At 47.2% G+C, this 26,405-nt stretch overlaps 1 protein-coding gene across 1 annotated transcript in view; it reads left to right on the top strand.

Annotated features, from left to right (window-relative positions):
* Ca10 (carbonic anhydrase 10) overlaps positions 1-25,865 on the top strand; it is a 483,004-nt gene extending 457,139 nt beyond the window's left edge. The window contains exons 5-9 of the mRNA XM_023563809.2: positions 5,164-5,259; positions 9,427-9,499; positions 20,878-21,032; positions 22,777-22,951; positions 24,555-25,865. Coding sequence (XP_023419577.2) covers positions 5,164-5,259; positions 9,427-9,499; positions 20,878-21,032; positions 22,777-22,951; positions 24,555-24,577 — 522 coding nt within the window. The 3' untranslated portion in view covers positions 24,578-25,865. The remainder of the gene's footprint in view (positions 1-5,163; positions 5,260-9,426; positions 9,500-20,877; positions 21,033-22,776; positions 22,952-24,554) is intronic.
* The last annotated feature ends 540 nt before the right edge of the window (positions 25,866-26,405 follow it).

Below are 26,405 nucleotides of genomic sequence, written 5' to 3' on the forward strand. Positions count from 1 at the left end.
CTGATTGTTTTGAGGCTGCCCTAAACCAGGTAGGCTAGATAGAGTATAAAAAGGGCAGAACAAAGCTTCTAGGGCCCCTTGCTTGTTTGCTTTGCTATCTTCTGCCCTCCATGAATTCCTGTTTTCCTCCACAATGCCTGTCTGCCATGCCATGATGCCTTGGAGCCGGCAGATTATGGACCAAAACCTCTACAGAGAGTTACATAAACCTTTCCCCCTTTACCTTTGCATGTGAGGTGTTTGGTCTCAGCAAAGAGAAAAGTAGCTAAGACACCTGGGAAAAGATTTGACTTAAGGTTTCTAGTAACCAAGAACACGAAATGAAAGCCAAACTTTGCTCTGCTTTTAGTCCCCTTGTCGGCATCCGTAGGCCCAAGTGAAAAGTTACTGTTCATAGCAAAAATGGCTTTTAAGGTCCCTGCTTTCCCAAGAGAAAACACAAATGGTGTTTCTAGTGAGTAGCAGGTAAGGGCCCAGGATTTTGCCTGTTCCCCTCCCTATGGTGGTCTCCTACTCCATCATGACTATGTCAAAACCATGTCGAAGGGCAAGGACTTTATCAAGTTTTACTCCAGTTAGTCTTGGCCTTTGCCTTTGATGACTTATGGAACAAATAAATCCTATCCCAGGGTAAAGGATAGGGGTGAAACAATGCTTCCAAGATGAAAGTGCAAGGTCCAGACCCATGTGACAAAAGGCCAAGTCACATCAGGTCACAGAGGACTTATGTACAGAGAATGCATTGGATCTCGGCCCCTACTGTGATTTTATCTTCTGTTTCTTCCATTATCCTATCTCTTCCTCTAAGACTGCTATTTTTCAGTCTTCCATTTCTAGATAGCTCTAAGAGGACACTCCTCTCCAAAATTAATAAAAAATCATGATCACAACATAATTTCCAGTCATCCAGGTTTAGTTCTTTCTGATGGTAATTCCAACTAGGCTCACGGCAGCCCTCAGGGCATCTCTTTAATGAATAGCTAAACTTGGTGTTTAATTCAAATGTCATCCTCAGCCCCCAAAGAGCTTGCTCTTGTAGCACTTTCCATCTTGTCCCTGCGGTCTTCGTGGCCTCTCACACCTGCTCAGAAGGTTAAACAATCACTTACCAATCACCTAGGATTTCATGGCAGACACTATGATTACATTTGATAGAAACACTGAGGCTCAGCTAAACTACCTCTCAGGACCCATCTAAGTTATTCAGAATTCTGACTTTGAAGGGTTTTCAGTTAAAAGTGCTATCTACAAATGACAGAAAGGCTTCCATGGGCATTGCTTGCAGAATCCCCCTGCCCATCTGCTGGTCTTCCCCAAACAGGCTGTGATTTGCACATTGCTGCTCCCCAAGATGAAGTTCACAGCAGGATGAGCCACAAACCCCTCTCCCCCAGGGCCGTCTCTGCCCTTGCACACCGTGAGAGGTCAGGGAGTTTTGAGTGAGCTCCAACCACGGTGCCTGGCTGGAGAAGAACAGAGGAAGCCACTGCAAGGCTCTCACTACCATGGACAGAGACCTGGGAGGGATGGGGCACTGTGATGTGGTCAGTGGGTGAACTGGGGCAGCTCCAGTTATCTCCCTCTTCCTCCCGAAGCCCAAACTGCATCCTGACAGATGGAACAAGACCCCTGGCCACTGCTGAGCTGCCGCCCAGGCTCTTCTGTTGCTCCCAGAGGTTCTGTGACGTGGGGATTTCTTGATGCCTCTTCACTGCACACACATACACACACACACACACACACACACACACACACACACACGCGCGCGCGCGCGCGCGCGCATACACACACACATACACACAGAGTACATTGCAGAGTCCCTTGACAGCTCTTCCTGAAGGGTCACCACCTGAGATGACACCTTCCCCACCATGAGTCCCTTGCCCTGCTCTAACCTGCCCTCCTAAAGTCCCCGCAGATCCTCTCCTTCCCCTGCTCACAGACCTCTGCAGCTAATAGACCAGGGCCCCTGTGGTCTGACCCAGCCTGCACCTGAACACATGTAAGTCATACATGACTCACAAATAGAGCAGACAACAGGCTCTTTCAGTCACCCAGCAATATCTACTAAATCAGGGCCCTTGAGCCCTGTGTGTGCATTCCAGTCTCTAAGAATCTGTAGGAATGCAAATGTCCACTCAACTCAGGCAGTCCCATCTGGGTAGGGCTCAAGACACTGCTTTTCCAAGGAACTCTCAGATGCTGTGACTGTTGGCGGCCCCTGGCCACACCTGAGTAGAAAACAAGATGTCATCTTGTTAACATCTGGATATGGGGCCGGGGAGATAATGGCCTCATTTTAAGATCATGTTAGCTACTAAAAAAATAAAAAAGATCAAAAAGTCAGTTTTTCCTATGGTTCAACCTAACATAGCAAGCTGTCACTGACTGCTAACAGGAGCTAAGGCTCATACCGTCAGGGGCTGGGGAGCTTCAGGCCAAAGTTCTACATGTGTTACCTTGAGCTTGAAGCAGAGCACAGCCTCACCCCTATACTCCTCCATCGCTTCTCACAGCTCCCCATTCCAGATAGAGTCTCACCCCATGGGGCAGACTCCTCCTGGGAGTGTCAGTTGAAAAGCAGACTCCCCGCTCGAATTGCTTTCCTCTTCCCTGCTCTAACGTTCAAAGCCTGATGCAATTCCAGTGCATGCCCGGAAGCACCAGCACGGGCCCAGCTTGCTTTGTAGACCACAGGTCAGGTAGGAAGACGAAGACCCTGGCAGCTGGCAGCTGGCAGCAGGGGTCTCATTTTCACTTGAAAGCCCCAGCCCTGGAGAGAGGGTTTGTAAGTGTGTGGGAACCCACACCTCCTGGGTCCTCTAGCTACATAAAGTCCTGGCTGTGTAAAGAACAGAGTCAGGGAATGGACAAACTTGGCCCAAGAATCCTGCACAGCAGAGCGCTCACCAGATCCCGTCTCAGCTGCCCTTCTGATGGCAGAGTCCTGAGGCACAGCCATCTGTCCCTACTGGCAAGACTGACAAAAATCACGATCAGCAAATGGGAAATTGCAGGAGCCGCAGGAACGAGTGTCCCTTTGTGAGACGCTTTCCAGCAACTCCAGATGTCCAGGACACCTTCAGGTTCAAGATGCTGTCCACTGAGTGGGTGCTGACGGGCAACTCACGCCCATGGCCTGTGATCCATGGCCCCAAGGTTCTCAGCTCCAGCCACCCTCAAGCTGTGGCACTTCCAAAATCAACTCCATCAGGACTGAAGGTGAGCAAACAGGCCCCCAAAATACCACCATGTGGTCTGAATGCACAGAGACAGCTCCAAACCACCATGGCAGAGATGTCACTTTCCAAGTTCAAGGAAAAGCACCTTTTCCAACTTCTAGAGTTGCCCTTTCCAACTTCTAAAACTTCACTTCTTTTATTGTTTGTTTGTTTTTAATGCAATACAGGATGTTGGCAATAACAAATACCGTCTTACGCTTTCAGGACACAAATCACTTTTACGTGCACTGCCTTATTAGATTCTCAAATCAGCCTGTGGAAAGTGCTTGCACTGTTACAGAAAGATACGTGATGCGCTGGCTGGGACACTGTGAAAGACAAAAACTGGAAACAACTTGAGCCCATGAAGGGGTGATTAAATATGTTTTAGGCTGTTCATGCAGTGGAAAATGCTACAGGTTCTAGGAATACTTAGCCAGATCTATACGCATGCACTTAGAAAGCTAGCCACAACATATGCTTGCACTTTTAAGAATCAGTTTCAGAATCATAATAGTAAATGATTCCATCTCTATTGTTTTTAAGCCCCATGGAGGGGTGTGTGTGTGTGTGTGTGTGTGTGTGTGTGTGTGTGTTTATAAGCACAAAGAAATAACTGGGAGGATACACATCAAACTGTTACTGGGCATATTCCTTAGGCTATGATCAGAGGGAGGTGAAGGGCAAAATCTGCCTTTACTATGTGCCTCTATGTTTTTAATTTGTTGCAAAAATTACACTTCCAGGCTGTTTTTAAAATTTTTCTAAAACAACATCCCTGAAACAGATTCCAAGAGAGATAATCATACCCACTTTTCAGAGGAAATAATTGATTCTCAGTGGTGTGGAATAACTTGATTATACGGTTAAACATTGGTGGTATATTAGTTTGAAATTTATATGCTTACTGTGTTTCACATATATTACATACTGTATTTCATATGTATATATATATATATATATATATATACATATAAAACTGCATTTCATTTTTTGTGTGTGTATGTGTGTGTTATAGGGAAGGATAACATCCCTCAGCCATAGGGAAGGATAAGTTTGAGACATTTGTGGGAAAATGGATGCATCTCAAGACCATAACACTATGTGAAATAAAACAGACATAGGTTCAATATTGCATGGATCTCTTATATGAAAAATGCAAAGTATAAATAATTTAAAGAGCAAAATAAAAGATAGATGATAGGAAACAGGGAGGTAGGCCTTGTGGAGATGCAAAGGGCATGTGGGATGGGAAGAGGCAGGAAGAAGAAGGAAGGGGAAGGAAAAAGGATCAAGACGTGACAGGTACGGGTGCCAGTTCCCACAGGGAATGGCCTCATGCTTGCCTGTGGCACAAGGACCCCACAGGTACTGCTGGAGGAGGGCGCTGGAGGAGGGCAGACCAACGTCAGAGTTGGAGCCTCAGCTCCCCAGCATCAGTGTCCACAGACTGCTCGTGTCCACAGACTGAGCAGTCCCTGCCCAGGTCACTGGGCAGGCTTGGGAGCTAATAGCTTCCTGCTGTCCCGAAGGCTGCAAGTGGCAGCTGCTGGTGCAGCCAGGAGGATGGACGTCAGCCCCTGTAGGGCTGTTCCCTTCCTAATAAGGAAAATTCACTTTACACACTGCAGGACAAATGTCCTGGGAGGGAGCCAGAACCAGATGGGCACTGAGCTCACCAAAAGCATGTCTGTTACCAGAAAACATTGGCAAATGTGCACAGGCATCTTGGTACATGTGTGTGTGTCTGTGTATGTGTATGTGTGTATTTTACACACAAAGACTTCTCTATGCCTCTGAAACCATCCCTCCAGTTAAAGCTCATCTTTCCAATTGCTGTTTAATGTACTTTGCAGGTTACCCTTATGAGAGTGCATATTTTGCACCCCGCACCTTTGGATGCCGGCTCGCTGTTCTGACTGTTGTTTTTCCTTCCTATCAGGTGCAGCTCATCCACTATAACCATGAGTTATACACAAACGTCACAGAAGCTGCAAAAAGTCCGAATGGATTGGTGGTCGTTTCTATATTTATAAAAGTAAGTCTCCTGAATTCCTTCATTCCTCTTTTCTTGCCACTCCCCAGCCCAGCCAGAAGATCAGTCTACCATTTGTTTGGAGTTAAAAAACATTTAAAAGGGTAATGTGGACAAGTGTCCACAGCTAAGAAAGCTGAAGGTCTCCCAACTTCCACGTATACAAGATTCATGAAAAACATAGTCCCTTGGCTGCAAGGTACAAACAACGGGCCTTACTGCTGAACATCAAGGACTAAGCATCCTGGCAGCTTCTCTCCTGGATAGGAAAAGGCCACTGGGCCTGAAACAAGCTTAATGGAGTGGAATCAAAAGGTTGCAGTAGTAGAAGGGGACAGAGTGGTCCTCTGGTGTCCCCCAGGACTGACAGCCCATCACCCATTGCCCATCACTCCACTGCCCCTGGGAAGCCAAGGAAGTATGAGATATCCCTTCCTGAAGGTCCTGCGCAACACAACTCCTCCCTGCTTCCCACAGAGGCACCAGCTCCTCTCTCCCCCTTCTGCTACCTTAGGAGTGAGCAACACAGCCAAGGAAGGCAATGTCCCCTCTCTGACTTTATGGCCTGCATGGGTGGAGAACAATAGCCCCGCCAGGGAAGGAATGCAAATCTAGGCCTCTCCCTACCAGGCAGCACCAATAGCAGCAAATCTCTAACCAAACCAGTTCTAATTTGCCCCTTAAATTACATTTTGGGATGGGGGAGGTGACATGAGGGAGAATAATAAAAAGAGATGCAGATGATCAAGATATGGTACATGAATGTATGAAGATGCTACCACACCGAAGCATAGTTTATAAAATTAATATGCACCAGCAAAAAAAAATGGGCACAAAATTACATTTTGGCAGAAGTAAAGCAGATGTATCAAAAAATTAATAGAAACAAAAGAGAAGAGAGAAAAAAAGAAAAGAAAAAGTAAAACAAACAAACAAAAAGAGTCTCATTTCTGCTTGGACACTCATCTGAACCAAGACAGGCCAGCGCCATGTCAGGGGCATCTGTGACATGTTGACCATCACCCCCAAACTCTTCCGGGTTGTCATTAGCAAAGAGAAAAAGGGGTGTTTGCCCAGGGAAGCGTATATTTAGGTTTTCCTGCCTTCTTGGAACCAGACAGGACATCTCTAAGAAATCGCCCCCGCTCTGTATCACTTGGTATCATCTCAAACCCTGGGAGAATAAACAGCAGAACTCTGGGTGTCAGGCCCCGGGATAATGTGTTTTGGGTCGATTTGATCACTTAGCACGGGTAAGGAGTCTGCAGGTTGGGCATCTGTGTTCAGATCTCACTGATGAAGAAAACAATTCAGAGACTCTTTGGAAATCCCGCAAGTTCAGGTGGCTCACCGCAGCCCGCCAGGGAAGGAAAGTGAGTCTCCGTTTTAAGACTCATGACTTCATTGTCACCCCATGCCTCCGTAGCAGAGATGGAGGCAGGCAACTGACAACAAGAAGAGAAAAAAAGATCTGAAGCCTTCTGCAAGCACAGGGAGAATTCCTGGGTCACTACTCTAGCCCCAGTTAGGGTGACACCAATCTCCAACTGATGTATTCAGCCTGGACCATACTCAAGGTCTATAACCGGGAGATAAGAAGGTGCCAATCCTTCCCAGGGCGATTCCCACAAGCCCCCCTTCCTGAGCCAACAATTGCTGTCCTTTGGAGGGATCTCAGTCTCAGCCCCGGGCTTCGCCTCACTTTGCTCAAAGCCCCCGAGGCTGTGACTGTCATCCCAGAAGCACATACGTTGCAGTGGGCAGAGTGTCTGACAGGGCCCTGGGCAGCCAACTGTCCCAGCGACAAACTGGAGTGGTCTGCAGACTCTCGAGGACACGCTTGCTGCACGGAGATGGAGACTGACAGGCAGGGCTTGCAGGTCCTGGTTTCTTCCCTGTAGACTGCTGGGAACAACTTATGTCCTGCAGGCCGAGGCCAGTGCGGAGCTTCTGCATCCTCACAGGCCACTCTGGCTTCTGGGGACGCTGCCCTTCTGTGCATGAGTAAACCTAGCGCTTCCTGTCTCCATCTGAAAATAAGTTGGCCCCGCATTTCTGTGCACCCCAGATCAGCAACTCTCCACTGCGAGGTGATCTCTGAGCCATGACCTCATAGCAAAACCCCAGCTGAACAGGGAATCCAGTGCCAGCCTTCTGCTAGGCAGGGGCACTCCGAGGCAAGAGCTCAGCCTTGGACTCTAGGATGGGCAGCCTGTTGGAGTCTGCCTCCCCTCCTCCTGCTCTCCCTGATGCTCCCCCCAAACCCCAGTTCCCTGCAGGCTGCACAGAAACAAAGGGTGAGCAGCTGCACCCCTGAGCGGTTTAGCGGCCCCCTTGCCTGAAAGCCGAGCCACAGGAAGCTTTAGAGTTATTGGTTAAAAGAGAAGAACTTGTTTGTCTGTGGGTTTCCATTCCGTCTGCCCTCCACTAACCCCCATCCCTCCCTGACCACAGGGAGCTGAGATTTGGCTGTAATTGCTGCTCAATCACACCCCATTAACTGCCCACTTAAGCTCACTTATACCAAGGACATTATTTTAGCCTCTGCCCAGGCAGTCAGCACACCAGCGCCCACAAATCACCTGCATGCACGCTGGGATTTTTTTTTTTTCAATTTTTTTTAATCAACTCCAAAGGGGCCATTCCCAACGTTGGTGCCACCTGTACTCACCAGGTATTAGGAACCTTAGATCCCCGGCAGCGAGGACCAGGGCGGACTCCTTACACGCCCTGACCATGTGTTTTTGGTCCTCCCTCTTCCACGGCGAGCCTCAGGGCTCCCAAAGGGGGACTCCAGCTCTCTTTTCAGTGCTGATGTGAATGTCAAACTCGCGTTGGCGCTAGAGTTGGCCTCTTCTTTGAAAGTTGCCTGCGTTTCAGGGTGGAGGTCACCTTCATCAAGAACTGTCGCTCACCGAGATTCCCCACGGTGCCCGTCTCACCACAACACACTCAGGAAACTGCAAAAGGAGAGACAGATGGAGGGAAAATAAACAGTCTGTGCTTCCTCCAAACCGAAATTACCTGTTGCTTATCTAATAATAATAATCTGCTGCTGCAATTCTTCCCACCCTAAGAATAAATCAGGATGAAAACATTGATGTGTCACAACATCCGATTAGCAGCTGAGGTGTAAATTGCAGAGCACGGCAGAGCTGAGCAAAGTAGGAGAGAAATGAGTGGGACCCACAGTGGCACTCACAAAAGGCTGAGTACAAAGGCGTGGTTAGGAAAACCTCGCACACAGTTCCATGCAGCCAAACAGCGGTCTCGTAAACGGTGGTTCCCAAGCTCTGAGCCCTTTGAGGCATGGCTTCTCCTGCTAAAGGAGTGGATGTAAGGGTATAAACATAAAATGGGAATTCATCTCTGAACATCTAGAACAACATCTGGCCCGTAATAGGCACCTGGAAAATATTTGTTGGGTGGATGGATGGATGGATGGATGGATCTAATTCATGCAATAATTAACAGTGATATAACACAGTTCTATAGCACTTTATAGTGTGCACAGTGTGTTTTTTTTTTCCATCTCATAATACTGCTATTCTAGATACTCTTTCGCTTTCTAGATAAATAGCACTGTCCTAATATGTCACTCCATTACCCTATTCAAAACACTTCGATGGTTCTCCATCCCTGCAGAACAAACCCGAGAGGCCCAACGTGACCTCACAGCCAGCTCTGAGCCAGCCTCTTCCTGCCTTTCTGGCCTCAGCTCTTACCCTTCCCCAACTCTTCCTCATCCCATGGGCTCCACCTACCCAGAAATGCTGGCCTGGACATACCTGGCTGTCACCTCCCCACATCCACTCCAGACATTTCCTTGTCTTTCTTCCTTCCTATGATCTACCACTGAAACACTTTGCTAACCTTCACTGATCCTTCCGGGTCTACCTCACAGATTCGCCAGGGGGTGGGCAGGCTCCCCTAATATTACAGCACTCCTCACCCTGCATGAAAATCATTGGACCACGCATGTGTCTTCCTTCTCTGGACCCGGGGTTCCTACAGAGGAGGGTGGAACTTTTGCTCCCTCAGTTTCTGGGCCAAAAGGATTTGGCATGTGGTAGGCACTTGGGAAATAGGGAGAAGTGGATGAAGGCCTGGAGGTGGTGTCCATCGGGGGTCAGGGCTGCCCAAACATTAATATTTTCTTTTCTCCTCTAGGTTTCTGATTCATCAAACCCATTTCTCAATCGAATGCTCAACAGAGATACTATCACAAGAATAACATATAAAAGTAAGTTTGGCTCAATTTCCTCTCAAGCAATTATTCTATAAAGGTTAGTCCTGTCAGAAGGCAGGAAGCCAGAACCGATCACCTCTGGGGGCCCCTTTCAGCTTCACGATCCTTTAATTCTAGAGAGCTGGGGTTGGCTAAGAAGTAGCTCATTTCAAGCAGAAGTCCCCAGGGCATCTTGGTCATCCATGCCTAAGACAGTGGGGATTAGGATGAAGTGGCCATCCGTTTCCTGTGGATTGGTCACGAGCAGGGGACTCAGCTGTCCGCAGCGGGAGCTTCATCAGTCTGTGATGGAGAAAACATCCTTCATGTGCTCTGAATCCAACCTCAGTCCTTGCAGAGAGCCTCAGCTGGGTCTCCATCCGGAAGGTGGCAGAGAGGCATCATTTTCATTCTCTGGGGTCCATGGGCCTAGAGGACTGTGTCCAGCGGGAGACCCAGCCACTGGGGGCTTTCAGAATGTCTCATCCCAGACTTCTTGGGCAGAACATAGAGGACAGTACTAATCTGAAGGAGGAAGAAAAGGGAATGTGCAACCCAAAAGCTGCAGCATGTGGCGAGGCTGAGGCAGCACACGCCCAGAGATGAAGTCCACTTCTGGGAATGCAGTTTCTACCCATTCTCAACTGGGCAGCAAAATCTTGGCCTCTCACTCTGACTCTGCTTTCTCATCTGAAAAGTAAAACCTGAACTTCAGTTTTCCAAAGTGGTCTGAACCTAGGGGATCAGCATCAAGCAACAGGGAGATAATGATTTTTCAAGAGGAAAAATCAACATGAGAAATTGTACCTCCCACATTCCTTTGGTGAGTCTTTCGCGGAGCTGTGTGTACTTGTACCTCCAGTTGTGACATGGAAAAGGCGGAGAGGATGTTTATAGGTCTCACCTTGGATGTTGGGAGGGAGAGGATGGGGAATCCTACCCTCATTCATTTATCCACTCGACAGACATTTCCAACAGAATGTAATGGTAGCCAGACCCCAGCCCTCCACCCGAGATGTTTACAGCTGGTCCCCATACCTGTGGGGTGGTGAACAGATCTGTAGAATCGCTCCACCTAGCTCGCAAGCTCCTGGAAGGACGAATTAAGCTGTCCCCACAGTCACACACGTGCGCACACAGTGCCCTGCTCATCAGTATTCTCGTGGTCTCCTCGCTAAGCACACGCTTAGACAACTCAGCTAGGGGAGATATTTCTCTCTTGAGTGTAAATAGCACATTTATAACTGCCCATAAAAGGTTATTATTCTTTTAACTTTTTTGATTAAAAAAGCATGGAAATTAAATAAAATGTTTTCAAATAATCTTGCATTTGCAGTTTAGAAACCGTGAAAAGCTATGAAATTACATATTAAGCCTCGACACACAATCTGACAGATTGCCACCTGCACAGTCATTAGGGGGCCTTTTCTAAGTGACATGGTTGCTGCCACAGAGAGAGGAGGGAAGAAATGGAAAGAACAACAGAGAGAAGGAAGACAAGGAAGAGAGGGAGGGGGAGGGAAAAGAAAGGGAGAAAGAGAAGGAAGGGATGGGGAGGGGAGGAAGGGAGTACAAAGCTTGGAGAGTGCTGAGGGGCTCTGAAGCATTCCTTGGGCCGGAAGAGCTCTACCTCCCTCGGCGCTGAGGCCTGAGGCATGGTGGCATCAACACGACAGCAGTAAGGAGGCACACGGAGTGTCAGGAAAGCAGCTGTGGAGCCAGGTCTGTGTCACACTAAGGCATTTTTGCTGAAGGCAGGCAGCGCCCTTTCCACTTCCTAGAAACTCAGAGGGAAGCCATCAGGGGCACCCTCTCCTCCCACTGCCCCTCACTTCTCTATGCCTGTCAGGGTCTTGGGAAAAGAAAGGAAAACTGAAATGAGATAAAGAGACCTGGCCTGCGCAGCCAGAGGTGGCCACCTCCAGCCTCGAAATAGGAGATATTTTGTGCTCTTAAGCTCCAGCAGGGAATAGCATAGCTGGTTCGTGTAGCGACATTTGCCATACACACCTGAAGGGGTTGCTCCAGGGATAATGATAACCTGATCCATGGGGATGGCCTGGACACTGCTATACCTGGGACACTGATAGAAAGGGGTTGATTTGCTCAGCAGGAAACCACAGCTCTCTTTCTGAGGCCTCCAGCCTGTGGAAGGTTGGCCTGGCAGCCAGCACAGCAGGGGCGTCTAGAACAGGAGTCACCAGGACTGCTCAGAGAGACTTGAGCCTGGGGGTCCTGCCCAAGGCCCTGCAAGAAGCAGAAGTTATACAGGCATCAGGCTGTGAATTCAGATCAACATGCTCACCAGGCCGCCTAGCAAGGGCTCTTATTAGGGCCTCCTGCTTGCAGACTTCTAAGTGACACCCACACCCATACCCTGCCCCTTCCACTACACTTTCCAGGGCCACCTGACCTCACCACTCCCCTCTCCCAGCCAGCCCATGCATGGACCGTGGCTACCCAGAGTTACATATGGCATGGCCCCAATGTGCCCACCCTCTTAGATGCAGTGTCCCTACCATTGTGGTGTGCAGCAGCATGGAGGTGCCACTAGACAAGAACTTTCCACTCTTTGAGATCTGTACTACAACACATGTGGCACCTTACTGCAACCTCGTGAAGTCCTCCAAAATGGGTGCAGTTGCCAGCCCCAGTTACAGATGAGACCGAGGACACATGACTAGCGATATCTGTATTTTAAAGTCAGCAACTTCCGCATAATGAGCAAGCACTCAACATCTTCCTGCTTCCTGTGTGGGTGGGGTGGGCTGGCTAGGTTCCACATGGCTCTCATTCTTCCAGGACCAGAGGTATCTCTGGGTCAAATATTTCTCAGTGTGGTACAGGATAAAAACATGGGATGTTACCTAAGGCTTCACTTTGAAACACACGCACACACACACACATGCACACACACATACTGCTGTCCATTTTCACCTGGCCAAACCCATCATCAAAGTCCTCCCATGGAAGTGAGGTTAGGTAGACAGCAAACATCCTGCACAACATCAGGTATCTTCCTGGGTGCATGTGGGTCCTCCTGGGTCCCATTTCCTATGTCTCCCTCCCATCTTGCCTCTTCCTGTGAAGCAAGGAAAACTTAGCTCTGAGCACTTAAAACTAGTTGTAACCCAGGTACCTGGACATTATACAAAACCCACAAAGCTCTTTTTCTCTTCATCACATCAGTTCAATGTGCAGGGTCATCTCTTCACCTTTTGCATTTGCCTCCACTTGGAAGCAACACAAGCTAACTACAAAGCTAATGCAGTGGGCACTTTGCTTGGGCTCATCCTGCCTGAAATGCCAGCTTCTGATTCCCTTGCATGGGACCTCTAATGGAAATCAGCATCAGGCAGAAAGAAAGCAGTGCCATTATATGGCACACATAGTAACCAGAGAAAGTGCAAAAATTGGTTCAGGACAGTTGGTCATCTCTAAGTCCTCTCCTTGGAGGCCATATTACAATGAGAAACCAAAATAAGATCAAGGAGAAGGAGGTGATCTGATACTCTGATTACTTGGCCAGGAATTGACTACAGAAGGATCAGAGTATTTGAAGAAGATGAATGCAGCTATCCAAATGATGAGGCAACCACACTGACCCAAGAAAAGCTGGAAGCTGCCTTGATAGATCAGATGCATGATGGGCAAGCAAGCGCAGAGTCAAAGATGACTGCGAAGTTTTTAGCAGAGCAACTTGAAGGGAGACATTACTGTCCACAGGGATGGGGAAGACTAGATGCAGCGTTTCTGTGGGAGGAAAGAGAATCACAAATTTGGAACTCCTGGAGACTGGGATGTCTACTAGGCATCCAAGAAGAGGTGTGGTGTAGGCAGTTGGATATGTGAGTCTGGATTCCAGGAGAGAGAACTGGGGATGTAAATGTGGAAGACACTGACATCCAGATGGCACTTAAACTTGGGTGAGATCATGGAAGGAAGAATAAATAGAGGGGAGAGGCGGACACGTCCTCACTTGCGAAAGAGCAGCTTCAGTCTTCATGACTTAGAACTGCAAAGCACTTCTAAAGATATCTCTCAAATCCCACCTTGGAAGAGATTCCTGCATGGCCAAGTCATGAGGTGGCTGAAGAGGTGGAGGAGGAAGAACAAAGCATAGAAGGCTGAGGGGAAATCACCACAAAATGGTGGCTGTGGGGACACAGGCTGTTCCTCAGATTTGTAAGAATGGATACAGAGTAAATGGGTATGGAAAGGGGGAATCTTTTGTGTCAGTTAACAAAAGTGAAGAACTATAAAAGGAAGAAGGAAGGACAATTTTGGAAGCCCTGTTGGTGACGGCCGAGGCAATGCACCCTTGTGAGGAGAGATGGAACTGAGGAGAGTTGGGCTCCTCTAGTGGACCTACCACTTCCTCTGCTGTGTGACTTCAGACAAGGTTCCTAACATTCCTGAGATACAGTTATCTCATCAGTAAGATGAGGATATTAGTCCTAACGCTGAAAGAGTTGGAAGCGTGGATTAAACAGGGGAGTGAGTCAATGGCAATTGGTTGGGCAGTGAATGATACAAACTTGGTGCACAACGTGTACATACACACGTGTGTGCTCCTCAACTGGTCTAAGTCATGTGCCTGTCGGATCCAGCTTCCTTAAGAGCAGGAGTTCAAAACCTGCTGTGATGAAAGTGAACACAGCACAAGGTGTTCAGAGCAGTTTGCTTCTTTGGAATGAAGCACAGACCCTACATTTGGCCCTGGGTGAAATACAGTAATGACTTCACACAATCCTAACTTCTTTCCTTGAAAACTTAGATTTCATACTTTTGTGTAAAAGTTATAAAATATTTTTACTAACCAGGACTGGCAGTGAAAAAGACCAACCTGAATTAATTTCAGGGTGAATTTAGGAAGTCTTCTAAAGAAAACCCGTTTTATTAAAATTAAATTCCCCTTCACCAGAGTGAGGGTCAAGATGGAATTTATGATGCTGGAAAAAAAAATGGATTTTCTGCAAGGACTTTCTTGAGACGTTGTTAATGTACTTGAAGTATTTTAATGTTTTAATGTAGCACACTGGAATAATGCCGACATCTCTGTTTTCCTGTGTTAATTAATTAGCAGGCACAGAACCTTAATTACATAATAGGTAACATCCATATCATTTTTATATCTGCCTCATCTAATTGAACCAGAGTTATTCTTTTAAAAGGAGATTTCATGGTATTTTCAAGGGTGAAACTAATCATTAATAGATTGCAAAGCACCTTCTTACACAGGTAAGACAGAAGTTATGAGAACACTGCTTTAATGTCCTCAGACAGGGTATTATTTTGACAGCTTCATTCTCTGTCAATTTTGCATGCTTCTTTCATGTCATACACAGTAAACAATGGTAAGCTTAAATCCAGTAGAATCCAAAAATCACCAACCCCAAATTTAGAAGGTTTGGTTACTGTATCAGCAAAATATATCTCACTTGAAGGAGAGTTTAGACATGATGCTCAGCTCAGAGAACAAGCACCCGAAAACATCTTTTTCAGTTTTATCTGTCCATAACTTTACTTTATCCCTGCCCAGAAGTGCCCCACTAAAAGATGAATGTGCATGCAGGACCACCAGCTGGGAACTGCCTTTCACTTCACAGCTGCTGGGGAAGTGTCCCCCCACCTCTCCTTGGGGGACGCCGTGTTAAACGTAATGACATGCCACTGAGGAGTTTAAGCAGATTGTTGCGGTGCCTTTCTCTATACTTAATTGAACTTGTACTTTCATTCCAAAGCGACAGCTTTGGAAATGTTTTCACAGAATGCACAATGCAGTGGCTGCTCGCTGCCCGGTTGCAGTCTGAGTAGCTGCGCATGTGAGCAGGGAGCGGAAAGCAGGCAGCTCACCTCCAGGAATCCAATTCTCAGAGTCCCCTGTTTGTTCGTTTATTGTTAGTGTAAAACAGAAACCAAAAAATCATATGACTTTATTCTTTAGTAATTGCCTTTTTTGTCTCAGTCGAATTTGCCTCCGATTACAAAAGGAAATGTCATTTCATATAATAAAATAGCCAGATGGGTTCATTGATCAGAAACAGTATCAATTTCAGGAAGAGTACCGTGCCTTTTTCTCATTGGCTTTGAATGGGACCCGCACGATCAGAATGAGGATGGGGTGGTAAATCGTCAGCTTGATGCCAGGGCAAAGGCCACCATGGAGGCCTAGACAGAGAGGCGTCCCTATTATGTGGTCCTGATGATTTCATCACAGTGTGCTTTTCTTGAACAGCAACAACAAAAGTCGACTTGGGCATTGAAACCATGATGAAAAAACCAGTATAGATTCACAAGGGCAAATCATAAAACCAAAGGCACAGCTGACAACTTCTGCAGTCACCTGAAAGTGTAAAACTAGGCCATATACTCCCGATAAATATTCTACACTACTGATCATCGGAGAGGTCTTCCTGTACCATAAAGATAAAGCCGCGCTGGGGATTTAGCTCAGCGGCTCAAGTGCTTGCCTGGCAAGAGCCAGGTCGTGAGTTTGATCCCTGGTACCAAAAAAAAAGACAACACATAAAATAGAAATTACAACAGTGTCATAACCCAAATTCCATCAATAAAAGACAAGTCTGTTTACAGAAACTTGTTTATATTGAGGCAGTTTTGGATTTATGGAATTTTTTACCTGAAGATGGTCTTAGCAATTATCCACAATTTTCTAGTGCCCCAGATTAAGAAGTTATGTGACTTATCCGTGAAGGAATAGTAAGTCTCTGGCAAAATCTCAATTAGACAATTAGAACTGAGACTTGGATTGGGAGTTCTGGCTTCAAGTTTAGGGCTTTGTGCTCTGTGGGCTATTTTCTCAGAAAATGGGTGGGGGAAGGGTAGATAGATGAGAGATACAGATGACACAGAGAGAGAGAGAGAGAGAGAGAGAGAGAGAGAGAGAGAGAGAGAGAGCTTCTCTGTAAAAAATATCCTCCAAAATTTACCTACTTCTTTCATTATTAAAAAAAATTCTTAAAGCGAGTAGTGGCATGCATAATATCTTACCTTTGTGCCAAATTTTTATGTTTCTGCTCACAAACATCCTTGACCTCTAGATCTTTCCTCTCCACACTGATGAACAGAGCCATGGGCATTTGGAGAGGAGAATCCATCTTCCAGTGCTTTCATTCTCAGGTTTCTTTCTGTCCACAACACCTCACTGTTAACACCAGCATACACAAAAGGATGATTTCTGCTCTCTGCTCCATGAACACAACAGTTTCTGGGTGACAATTAGTTCCTGGCCTTTTTTGGCCATGGGAAACCCCCCAATGAGCCCAAATTCTTCTCTCGGGTTCCATTTCCTCTGTCCTATCAAATACACCAAGCAAGCTTCCACAGGGGTGAGAATAAGATGGAAAAGAAAAGCTGCAGTTGTCAAATTCCAGTATGTAGGGCAGAGACCATCCGTGTAGCAGGGTGACCCTGAAGCAGAGCAGGGAGACACAAGCATGAATGTCACATGTCAAGTGCATGTCAGTTTCAGCCATGTAAATACACAGATGCAGGCATGCGTGGTATAAAAATACGGTAAGACCATATGAGATGAAAATACAACAGAAAATCTCACCCTGATGTCTTGGGGTCTGACACCGAAGAGGGGGTGGCGAGCCGCATGTATTTAGTCTGGTGCCTCCGTGATGTTTCCCCGTCATTTAACAGATGTCACCTCCTCCTCTCTTGGTTTCTGCCCAGCATCATCAGCATCCATTCATTCATGAACTATTCATTCATTCTTTCAGTCTGTATTTATTGAGTACTCACTGCATGTGGATTTGTTGCTGGGGCCTGGGGACTCAGAGATAAAGATACAAATCCTTCCCTGGAAGGCTTGCAGCTGAGTGGGGTCAAATAGATGCATAGCTATTAGAGAGCTCATTCCACAAATAGATGGAAAAGGAGGCCACCAACCCAGCCGGGCAAACCAAGGAGCCCAGGAGAGGACAACAGTGGTTACCCCAGGCCTGCTGAGCAAGGACACTGTGGCTATGAAGGAGGTGACACCAGTACTACCCAGCTGGACTGGGCCTGGTGCTAGGCTGCACTTTAAAGTACGATTCCATTGTTCCTCAAACTCCCTTGTGAGGCAAGCTCTCCAACCATCTCTGTGTTACAGATGTGGAAACTGAGGCTCAGACAATTGCTTGTAGGCCCCACGTCATGCAGACAATGAGCGGCAAAGTCAGTATCCACACACGGGCCTGAGCCCAAGGCTTAGATCCTTCATGCTGGCCTCTCCTAGTTGTGTAGCATTCGAAATAAAAGGGCAGAAGGTCAAGGGTGAGTATTCATGAGTTTTGAGTACAGCACAGTTGTGAGTGGGGAACAGGGAGGTCAGAAGCTGCCCTTGTGCTTTGATGACTGTAGCTTCAGGCAGAAGTGGACAAAGAGGGAGCTTCCGGCTGGAGCCTGGAGTGTGAGCCCTCTTGGGGATTGGGAAGCTCACTGCCACCCTGCTGTCTGGGAAAAGCCACGCACGTCAGCTCTGCTTCTTGCTGCCAGCCTCCGCCAGTCTCCCACCCTTTCTGCAACCCCGTGGCTGATTCCAGCTTCAGCAAAACACAGATGCTCTTTTTTTCCACTCCAGTCATGTGTGGAAAGCCCCTTTCCACTGCCTCCCCTTCTTCCCCTCCTCCCCCCACCCCGAGTAAAATAAAACACAGTAATAGCAGCACGCTAGAGTACCCAATGTGCTCCTTGTGCAAGCTTGGTTAAACAAATCACATTGACCTTTAATAAAAATGTGCCACATGCTTCCGTCTCTTATTCAATATGTTAATCTTCAGGCCAAACCGTCATCAGAGGAGGCCTCATTAAGCACAGATCTGATCACACTATCCCGCTTTCAACACTTCAGTGGCTCCAAATTGCCTCCACGATGAAGCTCCAACTCCTAGCAGTGCACAGAAGGGCCTTCCGGTGTGGCCCACCTACCCAGCCAGGCTCATTTCCCACGGTGTCCTCCCCTTGCATCTTACCACACTCTAGCCGTCCCCAAGTAGAGATCACTGTGAACTCCTTTAGCTGTTTCTCTAGCATGACTCTGGCTGCAGTGCCCGGCACCCTGCCCCCACCAGCCGCTCTGATTACCTTCTATTGTTCAGATGCAGCTCAGGCCAGCAGCTAAACTCACCTTGACCAAGCTTCACGCATGACGCATGTGAGAGGACCTAAGAAACAGTTGCAAATAATGAACAGCCTACCTCAGCTCACTGTGTCAGTGCCAGACTCTAATTCCAAAGACCATCATATCGGGGCCTGTTTTGGACACCAAGGTGTTGTCACAGGAGCGCTGACCACACAGGCTAGGCAAAGAACCCAGCCTGGTCTCACTCCAATCACTACCCCCTTCTTGGGCTTGTCCTGGTCCTTAGTGTTTTGATGGAAAGCATTTGTTTTTATTTAAATAGAAAGCCCGTCGTCCCCTTAGGGTTGGCTGGATTAGTCTCCAAATCCAGCCTTACGGAGCTCTCTTCCTCATGGCTTTGCAGGGACAGAGCCCTGTTCTGTTGCCCCATAAGCAGGGCAGGAGGTCATTTGCAATGGAGCTGGCAAAGGGGGATTGATTTGTGCCATTTTATACTGGCCTAACTGATTTGTTCCTAACTTAAGCGACGGGCAAAGGAGCACTGAAGTTCAAATTCTTTAAGCAGAGATGGCCTTGTCTGAGCAGAGAAAGTTGAATGAGCCATTTCTGGAGGAAGAGAGGGAGGGAAGAGTAACAGCATTGATGCCCAGGGTCAGTAGGTCAGTGCATTTTTGTCCCCACTTTATTGTCTACATATATTTGTTTTGCCATTTGTCATCTGGTTCTCTGTCCCATTCATTATTCTATCCCCAGAGCCTCACCCTGCATCCAGCACCAAGAGGTACTTGGCGACTATTTGTTGAATGACTGAATAAATTACCCTCATTTGGAGGTCAGAACTGAGTTCCAGGTTCCACTCTGCAGCACCAGCTTGCTCTGTGGCCTTGGGCCGGTTACAGTGCCTCTCTGATCTTGGTTTCCTTGTGAATGAGATGTTAGTATCTGCCTGACCCATCCATGGGTCCATACAAGGCTCTGGCTGTGAGTGAAAGCCCTTTTTTATTGTTATATATGTGCAGTGTTGAACTTGAGAGATTATATCAACACCAAAAAGTTAGTACTTTCCACAAAGTTAGTTGCCCATGTGAACCCAGAGTCAGGCTCATCTCTCTTCAGCTAGGATTCGGCTCCCTGCCAAGAATTTTCTAAGTCTAGTAGGCTGGCTGCAGTGGTGCAAGCCCATGGTACCCCAGGCGAAGCAATGGCTCTGGAGACAGACCTAGAATCACGGAACCCCAGAGGAGTTAAAGCCATGGACATAACAGGCTGACTCTGGGATAAAAACATGGACTGTGAGAAAGGAGAGGCTTGGCCTGGTCCTCAGGGAAGGTGACATTGGAGGAGTGGGCAGAAGATAAGTATCAACAAAAGAACCTGAGAAAGGGGCTGGGGATTTAGCTCAGCGGCATAAGCACCTGCCTTGCAAGCAGGCAGTCATTAGTTCAATCCCCGGTACCGATAAAAAAAGAAAAAGACAAAAAAAAAAAAAAAAAAAGAACCTGAGAAGAAAAGGCCAGAAAACCAAGGGACCAACTGTGATGGAAGCCAGGAGAAGAGAGCAACCATGCACAAAAAAGAAGGGAAGAGGAATCATGGGGACAGAGAAAGGGTGAGCAGTTCACTGTAATTTACTAAGACTCTAAAACCTCAGTGTGCTATACGTCATGGTTTCCTAAAAACTCAACCCATCTGTTGAATTAAAAAAAAAAATACGGATTTAAAGGTAATAATAGGAATAGGAAGCAAGGGACCTTCCAAAGGGTTGCTGTGATGGTCAAGCCTAGGGCTCTACAGCTCAGGGACCATCAAAAAAAACCTGGCTCTTTCCACTTCCCTGGGATGCACCACACTACTTACAGCTCATTGGTACCCAGCACCCCATCCCACAGAGCAAGTGTGATTCTATGCATCCCTGGCATCTGCCGTGGCTATGTGATGTCTTTGGCTACCAATATGGTGAGGAAAAGGATGACAGGGAGTGAAACATTCCACTCACCTGGAGCGGACATGTTTGTGATTGATACATAAAACTTTATTGTTTGCAGTGGTTGAGACGGAGGCAAAGGGACAGCTTTGTCCTAACCGGTGTCATTTTCTACAAAGGATACATGGGCAACGCCAACGCTTTCTCAAGAAGCCTAATTCTAGGGGCTGGGGATTTAGTTCAGCAGCATAAGCACCTGCCTTACAAGCAGGCAGTCGTGAGTTCGATCCCTGGTACCGATAAAAAGGAAAAAGACCAAAAAAAAAAAGAAGCCTAATTCTTAAGTCTGTCTCGTCTTCTCGTCTTCTCTTCTAGATGATGCATATTTACTACAGGGACTTAATATAGAGGAACTATATCCGGAGACCTCTAGTTTCATTACCTATGATGGGTCAATGACAATCCCACCCTGCTATGAGACAGCAAGTTGGATAATAATGAACAAGCCCGTCTATATAACCCGGATGCAGGTGAGCCTCTCTGTCATCCACTAGCTAACGGGGAAGATGGCATGAAGATGGGGGTGAGGCTGGCTCAGTGTCCGTTGTGTTAGGCTACTAGGGCTGCTAAACCAAGAGGCACAACAGAAACACATGACCTCACACTTCTGGAGGTTGAAGTCCAAGATCCAGGTGTCAGAGGGGTTGATTTCTTCAGGGAGAGGGGAAGAGAGGAGGAATTTGTCCCATGCCTCATCTTAGCTTCTGATGGTTTACAGGCAACCTTCAGGGCTCCTCAGCCTTATTATGGAGCAAGGGTAAATCGCAGGAGTCTCTTCCTGCTCTGACATGCTGTGATTGTGAGCATCTATGAAAACTCAAAGGCAAGTCGAGCAGAGGGACCAGATTCCCATCTCTTTGGCTTATTTTGTTAGCCACTGTTCTCTCATTGCGGAGACAAAATACTCAACACCTAAAGTTAAAAGGAAAAAGATTTATTTAGCTCTCAGTTTATGGAGGTTTCAGTCCATAATCTGTCCATGCTGGCTCCAAGGCAGGGTGGCATGGTAGGGAGCAACAGTTCGTGACTGTGGAAGATAGCAAAAGCAGCAAGCGAGAGAGTGAAACAAGCCACTTTCTGTCCCTTATATTGTACCCAGTCTATTGGGATTAGGCTGATGCCAATCCAATCAGGCAGTTGATCTAGCAATCACCCCCTTCAATCCCAGAACCCTTAAACCCAGCACTGCACTATAAATCAATCACACGCCCTGGATTCAGCTGCATCTGAAAAAAAACTCTTTGACCACATGAGGCTTTGAAGGGACATCTAGACACAAACCGTAACAGATACAGACTTACCACCTGACCATCTGGACAGTCTGATATTTCTAATCGAGTCCTTATTAATTAGAGTTCCTTAGAAGACAAGCAGCAATAGTAACCTCCTTCAGATAGTGCAAGCATAGACAAAGGATTTATTCAAGAGATACTTGAGTCTCTCATGGAATTTAAAATAAGAAACTGATGTCAGAAACTCCCTGGAATCAGAATACCAGAGCCTTCCTCTGCTCCTCTCCTACTCCCCACCCTCCTCCCCATGGTGCTGGGAACTGAACTCAGGGCCTTTGTATTGAGCTGCATCTCCTTTTTCATCTTTTACTTTGAGATAGGATCTTGCTAAGTCACTAAATCACTTAAACTGGGCTTCAACTTGCAATCCTCCTGCCTCAGCCTCCCAAAATGCTGGGATCACCAGTGCACACCCCTGTACCCAGCTTTCCTCCTCTTCTTGCTGCATATTTTCTTCATTCCCTTCTCCTGTTAGTGAGTGTCTTCTTCCGCTTCACAGTCCTGGGGTGGAACTAGACCTGGTACTCACAAAATGCATTGAGTCCATCCAGAATAGTTTAGCTGGGCCATCACTGATGTCTGGGTAAACACCCATCCACGAGTCTGGGAAGCACTGAACCACAGGCATCCCTCAGGCAGGAAGAAATCCTACAGGGCACCCAGCTGGATTCCTTCCTTGGATAAATGACTCACTGGAAGGTGGAGTAAATGGATTGTTCAGAGAGACACATGAACTAGTTAGTGAGTTAGAAGCCACTTCCCTCCAGACTGGGAAGCATTGGTGGTCTTCAGCCTCCTTGAGCCCAGTGGCTCATGGCATTTTGCAAACAGCCAGCACCACCAGCCTGGCTACTCAGTCTTACTTCTTCCCTAGTGTACGGAAGAGGATGGCTGGATCTCACAGCTCTTCCTCTCTCCGCAGATGCATTCTTTACGCCTCCTCAGCCAGAATCAGCCATCTCAGATCTTTCTGAGCATGAGTGACAACTTCAGGCCCGTGCAGCCACTCAACAATCGCTGCATCCGCACCAACATCAACTTCAGCCTACAGGGGAAGGACTGTCCAAACAACCGAGCCCAGAAGCTCCAGTACAGAGGTAGGTGCCAATGCTCGTGGTGCAGGGGACAGGGTCAGGGCTTCAGCTTTTTGCTTAGACCTGTGCCAAAAGGCCTGTGCTCCTGCCCATGAGAGGAGTCATAACTGTGACCACTGTGCCCATTTGCATGGTCCTTTCTGTAGGTAAAGCCCATCCATCATTCCTAAGAAAGGTGGTAAACACTCAAAACTTGGTATGTGTGATATATACTGCAGGTTTGATGCCACTTGTGTGAGACCTTTACACACCTGTGGTTCAAGCAAGACAGCCCTTTTTATTGTCATTTTTGAAAAGATCCCAGAAAGGGTGCTGAGGATATCTGTTAGAACAGCACAACAAAAAGTATTGGAGCTTGGGGTTATGTGTCCTCTAGAAGGCAGTCAAATGCATCTGATGCAATGAGGTGACACAGCACACAAATGCACCCTTTTCCCGAGAAGTGGTTAGGACTGCTACCTTGGTGGACACGGAAAATGACCTCTGCCTCCTGTAATCCTGTGGTCCATGCCAAACTGTCTCTCCTCTTTTCTTCACGTGAGATATCTGTGATCCACTGTGGCAAAACCTCAATGTGGAAAGGGAGGCAGAGACAGCACGGGGTCTTGGAGATATCCCAGACTGGAAGGCATTTGCTTCGGACCTGCTTCTAACAAGTTATACCAACCTAACCAGGTCACCTACACCTGTGGAACTGGCTTCTTCCTGAGCATCCCTGTCGCATCCAGAATATACTGTGAGAGGCAAATAAGGGAGCCCTCTGAAGCAGTCACACGTTCCCCACATGCAGGAGCTATGGCTCTTATCAGGTGGCTTTTAGAAGCAGATGCCACTGCTGCCCCCAGGTGTCCCCTCATCCCTGATCCTTTCTCCATGTTCCCTCATCACAGAGCACCTGCCTCATGGCCACAACTAAAAAGACAAGCACTTATTAACACTGTGTGCTTCCAATGGGCCAGGCACGCAGATGGGTGGTGGGGATACGCAGGTGATAGACATGGCTCTAACCGTATAGAGCTCATGGTCCATCACAGGAACCAGAATGCTTTGGTAGAGGAATAGCCAGCAAATACCCTAGGCTTTGTGGACCATACAGTTTCCATTATACTCTATCAATTCAGCAGGAAATCAGCCACAGACAATATGTGAATAAAAAGGTTAGGAGTGCTCCAGTAAAAGTTCATTGACAAAAATAACAGGCAGTGTGCTGGATTTGGGCTGTGGGCTGAGGTTTGCTCCATCTGGTCTAGACCAGCCATCAGCTAGAACTTGCTGTGATGACAGAAACCATCTGTATCTATGTTGTCCAACAGAACAGCTCCTAGCCACTGGGTAGCTATTGAATGTCGGGAGTGTGGCTTCATTTGACGCCACAACTCATTGTGCTTGGTTCATGTTCCTCCATGATAGTCATATGTGGCTCATGGCTACCATATTGGGAAGCACAGACTAGAGAGTCATGGCGAAAGAAGAAGTTAGGAGACAAATAAGTAAGCCAGGTTTATAAAACAGCTCCTTCCAGCTTCCCCGCAAGCTGTGTGGAAATTAACTCAGCTGTGTCTTGTTTTGTGCTGTGTGTATGTGGTTTTGTTTCTTCTCTTTCCAGTAAATGAATGGCTCCTCAAGTAGGGAACTAAGCCAAGAAGAATTCCATCTCAGCGAAATGCTACGACTGTGAATTGATGTAACCTAGAACGTCCTCCTTCCTCCCTCTCTCTCTCCCTCCTCCGCCCCCCGAGCCTCACTCGCTCCTTGGATTGGTCCCTTCTTCATGAACAGTGTGTGCAAAAACCATGGCAGAGGAAAGCATCTGTTATACACAGATCCCAAACACATACACACACGCACACACACACACACATACACACGTGTTGTGTGTGACCATACTACTCACACACGCATTCAACCGCCATGCTGGAAAGTCAAGTTTGAGACACAAAAGGCTCATTCATAAGAAGTCTTAGAAGACAATAACCAGTTAACCTGATGACAATTTTGATACCATTTTCCTGAACGAAGAAATCTACCCAGTGAGACTTTTCATTCTTTGTACATACAAAATTCTTCCCAGTGCGAAAGAGTCGAGAAAGCACAGTGCTGAAAGCATCCAGTGGACTTTGCACCAGGTCATTTCCAGCACTGTCCTGGGATCCTTCAAGGATGCTGGTGACAGGTGGACCAGGACAAAGCCGACCAAGGACACTTCTTTCTAGATTATGATTCTTCTGTTTACTCAACAACTTTCAAAAGAGAACACAAAGGACAGACCTTAAAGAGCTACACACTGTATATATATCTATCACCGCAGACTATAAAGAAATGGAATTATTTCCCTCTTTGTCACATATCTGTAGTAGGATTTGCCAAAATCAGAACTAACCATTTGCTGTTTGTTGTTTTCCAAAGGTCATACGTTGTGTTTGGTTATTGTTAACAGCTCAATAAATGTATTTAACGAGTTAATTTCATTTTTCTGGCTTTGGTCTGTTCTCCTTCCGTCCAGGCAAAGCCCTGGCTCCACGCAACTCCATCCTTTGAGTTCACTTGTTCCACCATCTCTGTGTTTTGTTCATCGCAACCAATTTTACTGAGTTTGTGGCAATCAGGAATGCCTTTGCTAAGCAAGTATAACTTTACATCCACTCCATGGCTCGATCATTCATACGAGGTGAGCTTCAGCCTGGCATAGCAGGCGACAGATTTGTTGCGTTTCAAAACTGCCATCCTCCCCCTGTGATGCTCCCGTGAAGGAATGCACTTTGCCTTGTAAATTCCTGGGAAAGGGTGTCTTTTCTCTCCAGGTGCAGCCAGATCTCACAAAGTACAAACGAATGCCTTTCTTTTCTTGTTTATAATGGTCACTCACTGTGTTTGGTTACTGTCAAAAAGAGAATCAATAAATGTGTTTAACAAGTTACTCAGGACCCCTGTTGAGTTTATTCAGGAGGAGGGTGCCCCCACCATTGAAGTCTCTGCGTCCTGCTGCGTCCCCCAGCAGTGGTATCCAGGAGGCAGCATTCATCTGGCCATTCCCAGGACCAAGTAATTAACACCCTGTGGAGCTCACAAGGCTTAGCTGCCAGGAGGGGAGACTAGGGTGTGTGTTCTATGGCCAAATGAAAAATAACTTTCCTCTCTCCTGCCTGTCTCAAGCTCCAGGAAGAGGGAAAGCATAATCACATGGAGAATCTGTGCCCGTGGAAACATCCACACACAGACCAAGAACTTCGCCTAGTGATGAGACAAATGAACAATGAAAAATTCAAATAGCCAGCGACTGCTTAACTGAATAATACTAACTGGGTCTTCTTTGTTCACACTTGGCCTCCGTGTTAGGGATAGGGCATCTTTAGCCAGATGGTCTCTGGACCAATGTCTGAGCAGTTGTATTTGGGCCTGGAGGGATAGCTCAGTGGTAGAGCCCTTGCTCAGCTTGTGCAAAACCTGGAGCTCGAGC

The sequence above is a fragment of the Cavia porcellus genome, unplaced genomic scaffold, assembly GCF_034190915.1.
Source record: "Cavia porcellus strain 051 isolate PalLab524CR breed Dunkin Hartley unplaced genomic scaffold, mCavPor4.1 scaffold_6, whole genome shotgun sequence".
NCBI lineage: Eukaryota > Metazoa > Chordata > Mammalia > Rodentia > Caviidae > Cavia > Cavia porcellus.